Genomic DNA, 5015 nt, shown 5'->3' on the forward strand with positions numbered 1-5015 from the left:
AATCAAAGTCACACTCGACCACTACTTTTTTATTACTCTGCTAATCATGCGTCAACTACAAACCTCGAAATACAGGCATTTAAGATAGCTTTTATATCATTCTCTTGTTTATCACAAATCATTAGTCTGGAGAGGCATTTCGTTTAATACCAGAACTCATCAGCTGGGCTAAGCCTCTGACAATCAAAAAGTGTATCTCAAATGTTACTTGTGTGCAACATAAAAGAACAACTTAATGCAGTAATGCCAAATGTCATAATGAACCGATTATTAATAACATAAAAAAATAAAACATACAGTCAATAATGATTTAAATCAAATTATAATTTTGATTACCATTTACCGACTGGAACACCCAAGTATTATTTTACTTTTTAAATCGTCTTAATCAGTTTGTTTGTTTCAGAATTTTTGCGAATAGTTACACAAAGAGCTATGTATGGACTGATAGACTAGAAGAAGGGCATCTAGTCAACAACCCACCGCCAACGTTTGGGATATTATTTTCTGAATAAATAGTGGATTGACAGTCACTTTTATAGCGCACCCATGGCCTCAAGGTGCTGATTGCTACAAACCATAAAATATCAGAATCATAAATCAAGAACGTTAACCAATAAACACGCCGACCTCATTATAACCAAAATTTAGTGTATTATTCAATCAATAACTTTGTAGACGAATTTCTTATTCTGGAAATGTTTTATTTTTTCACTTTTGCGGGGGAGATAAATTATTTTGACATGTTTTTTGTACTAGAAATGTTCTTAAGACGACTCATTTTCTAATATGGTTATAAAACTCGGCAACTGTTTAAACAAAAACTATAGGTTAGTGAATAATAAAATCTGATATTAATTTATTTAATGGAACATACTTGAGTTTGTCTCGTTTTTCGTCTGACATTACATTATCTGCATTTTGTTTTCTACTATTTATTAACTAGAGAAATTTATCTAAAGAAGAAATAATTTCTGCAAGTTTATATAACAACAATGATAACATAACAGCATAATAATACGCACCATAAAAAACCTATTAGTTTCGATAGGCCTAGCTTTTTATTCTCCATTGCATTATTATGCTGATGTTTTAGTGTTTTTAAAGACATATAAGTAATTTATTTTCATATAAATGGCTCATAACATAGGATTGTATTTCTAAATACTTTATATAACCATATATATATACTTGTGTACTTATGAAATGCAAAGATAATATAATATAGCCTATCTTACCACGTTTTATAGTTGTTCAAAGCAACTTGGCAATTTCAAGAGAAGACATTAAATCATCCAATAAATTTAAAATTTTCCTACGTAAATACTGATTTTAAAGTACCTATCTGATGTGCTTCTGTAATAATACGGTGAACTGATGAAAATATTTTGTTGTTTTTCAAATGTTCTACTACATACTGAAGAGATTTAGACGTTTTGACAATAAAGCTTGAAAACTTATTACAACGTCTATGCGTGTTATTTTGTTCTTATAACTTAATACAACGTCTATGCGTGTTATATTGTTCTTATAACTTATTACAACGTCTATGCATGTTATTTTGTACTTATAACTTATTACAACGTCTATGCGTGTTATTTTGTACTTATAACTTAATACAACGTCTATGCGTGTTATTTTGTTCTTATAACGCACCTGCAACTATCGATTGAGTACAATGGATCCTCAGATTCACATTCCGGCACGTTAAGGACTAGGTCGCGCTCCGTCCAAACCCCTACACATTTTAGTTTCCCGTGAATAAATTTATTTTATTTATGAGTTCTTTTACGAGCCAGAGGGTCTTCACACCAGACAAGACTTCACATAAAGAAAACATTAAATGATTTTTAAATTAAGCAATTCACCTTCTTATACGTATATATAATATTATAGTTATTAGATAAATATTTCATTTGTAAATAGAAAAACTTGATTAGAAAAGGGTTAAACATAAATACAAATAAGAATTATAATTTTGGTTTTTTTGTGTGTGTTTATGTAGAAGCCAGAATGCATTTTAAGCATAAAGAACGATTAGTGTCGTATAGTTATATTGCTTCGCTTTTAACTTACAGACATGATTCACTAAGATTAAGTTAATAATTTTCTTACCTTTCAAGTGTTACTGCCATTAGGTTGAAAACGGAAGCGAAAGCAGAAACCGTCTCGGCATAAGCTGCAGTCTTACAGATTGTACCATCTTTATCCCACTGTATGACAAAGTAATGAGCGACATCTAGAGGGACATATATAACCAGGAGTAGAAGGTCAGCAACGGCCAGGCTGACAAGGAAGATGCTGGTGACATTCCTGGAGGAGTTGTCACAAGTCATGACAGCGATGACAACGATGTTTCCAGTGACACCAATAATAAACGTAATGATATAAGTTGTCATGATAAAGGGGAAGTATGAATTAGTCATCCATGGTATTAACATTTCTTCTGGGTGGGGAAAGTAGATGACATCACTCTGAGGATGATCCGTGGTTGTAATGTTTGATATATTCGCCATTACAGATGATGTCACATTGTCATTTTTTTCCAGTACAGAATAAAACAGGGCATTGTACATTATCGTCGTTACGCTGTCATTCATGACTGAGAAACTTCAAGTGTCAAGAAAAGCTTTGTGAAAAATGTCACAAGATATTGCACCAATGGTTCTTGATGGATTCTCTTCAACAAGAGAAATGTCCAGTGTCCTCCGATGTTGTGCATGTATATCAATACCACCAACTTTCGTTTCCTACAGATATCATGGCTAAACTTACTGTTCTTGTAAGTAGAAAGGATACGATCAGGGATTTTTTTCTTTCCAGATTAAGTATATGATCTATTAGACAAAACACTTACTTATCTGAAAAAAAAACAAAAACTTTTTAATTTGAGCACTCAGTATGAATAATAATACATAAACATATAAAACCTGGAGTTACGAAGATTACAAAGAATATAAATAAACATTTCAATTCATAGCTAACTTGGATGATAAGGATTTTTATATGGAAATTTTCTTTTCTGTGAGCCACTTTTATTAACACAACTTAACGTTGTGAAAATGTAAAAAACTTTCAAGATTTTATTAGAAGGAAATAAAAGAAATAATGGTTAAGTTTCGATTCTATGAAAATTGTATACAGTTGTTAAGATATTGAAAGATCCTTGCTCTATATAGATGTTAATCTAAGAAAATCCAAGTAAAAAAAGAGAAAGAGGGAATAATAAGAATATATTTTTTCAACAAAGTTTTGTTGTTCTAAGAATTAAAAATTATGTAAACTCACTCAGTAGAATATAATTATTTAAAGAATATGAATCCCAGTAAATGATTATATTCACCATCTGTCACTGAGTTTAACCTGTTTCAGGGAAACCTAACCCTAGACAAGGGCAAAAATTGAAAGAATAAGACCCGTCTTTATATAGTGTATATTATACACTAGCTGGAGGACCTGTCTCTTGAACGGAAATTATGTAAATTCAATGAATGGTTATATTAGGACGTGAAAAGTTGCTTTCCTTATATATAATTATAAAAAAACAACAAAAAAAAACGAAAAAACGCTCATAAAATCTGCAAAACACAAAATGTGAAACCGCAAATTTTGATGTCTCTCCACATGGACCCAAACCTTCATGCTAAATTTGGTGAATATGCATTAACAGGGGGCGAAGTAGTGGTAAAAACGCAAAATGCAAAACTGAAAATTTGCATGTATCTCCCGATTGACCCAATAAACCTCATACCAAATTTGGTGAAGATCCATACACAAGAGGTGAGGTAGTGGTAAAAAAACGCATAAACGCCCATAAAAAACCACAAAATTGAAAATACGTATGTATCTTCTCATGGACCCAGTGGACCTCACTACCAAATTTGGAGAAGATGCATCTAAGGGAGGCAAGTAGTCACATGGACATACAACAGACAGTACTATCATATTAGGTCGTCAAGACATTAAATAATGTACATCAAATAATGTACATCACGTATAATAGTTATGCGAACCGCCTAGACCTTACGTTAGTGTACGGTATATAATGTGTAAATATTAGTATTCTCTAATCCTTTGTGATGGTACACGATGAGACACGCATTCGGCACGTAATGCTGTTTGAATACAAGAAGGGAAAGAACGCCTCTGTAGCCACAAATAATATCAAAGACGTTTATGGAAATGTTTTGAACGTTCGTAAGTGTCAACGATGGTTCAGCAAATTTCGTTCAGATGACTTTAGCCTTAAAAATTGTGATGACAGGGGTCGACATGTTGGAATTGATACTGATGCTCTGAAGACGCTTGTTGAGTCTAATCCAAGGCAACACACACGTGAAATGGCCCTGAAATTGCATGTCTCTCATGAAACAATACGTAAACATCTAAGGAATATGAGAAAACTCTATAAAGAAGGTATTTGGGTGCCACACGAACTCTCCGATGATCATCGTTTCCAGCCTGTGAACGTTGCTTCGTCTCTTCTGACGCGTAATGCGCGTGAACCAGTTTTGGACAGAATTGGCACCGGTGCTGAAAAATGGATTCTCTATGCTAATATTAAACGCAAAAAACAATGGCTCAGTGCTAGACAAAAACCAATTCCGACCCCAAAACCCGGACTCCATCCCCAGAAAGTGATGTTTTGCATTTGGTGGGACATCAAAAGTATAACTCATTTCAAACTCCTCAAACTACAGCGAACTGTCAATGCAGAGATCTATAGTCAGCAACTTGAACGTTTAAATCAAGCCCTTCATCAGAAACGCCCTCCTCTTGTCAATCGGAAAGGCGTTTTTCTTCTCCATGACAATGCACGTCCACGTGTGGCACGTTGGACGCAACACAAGATTACGGAGTTGGGCTGGGAAGTTCTCCCCCACCCACAATATTCTCCAGATATAGCACCATCAGATTATCATGTTTTTCGTTCGTTGCCACACCATCCTAATGGGAAAACGTATGCAAATATGAAAGGTGTTAATGAAGGCAGCGAAATGTTTTTTGCTTCAAAG

General features: G+C 33.8%; 1 protein-coding gene across 1 annotated transcript in view; it reads right to left on the reverse strand.

Moving 5' to 3' along the window:
- The window catches only part of LOC111087006 (type-1B angiotensin II receptor-like), a 38767-nt gene that overhangs the window by 32255 nt on the left and 1497 nt on the right, over positions 1 to 5015 (reverse strand). Inside the window, exon 2 of the mRNA XM_022392057.1 lies at positions 2116 to 2861. Coding sequence (XP_022247765.1) covers positions 2116 to 2600 — 485 coding nt within the window. The 5' untranslated portion in view covers positions 2601 to 2861. The remainder of the gene's footprint in view (positions 1 to 2115; positions 2862 to 5015) is intronic.

This window comes from Limulus polyphemus, unplaced genomic scaffold (genome assembly GCF_000517525.1).
Source record: "Limulus polyphemus unplaced genomic scaffold, Limulus_polyphemus-2.1.2 Scaffold1630, whole genome shotgun sequence".
Lineage (NCBI taxonomy): Eukaryota > Metazoa > Arthropoda > Merostomata > Xiphosura > Limulidae > Limulus > Limulus polyphemus.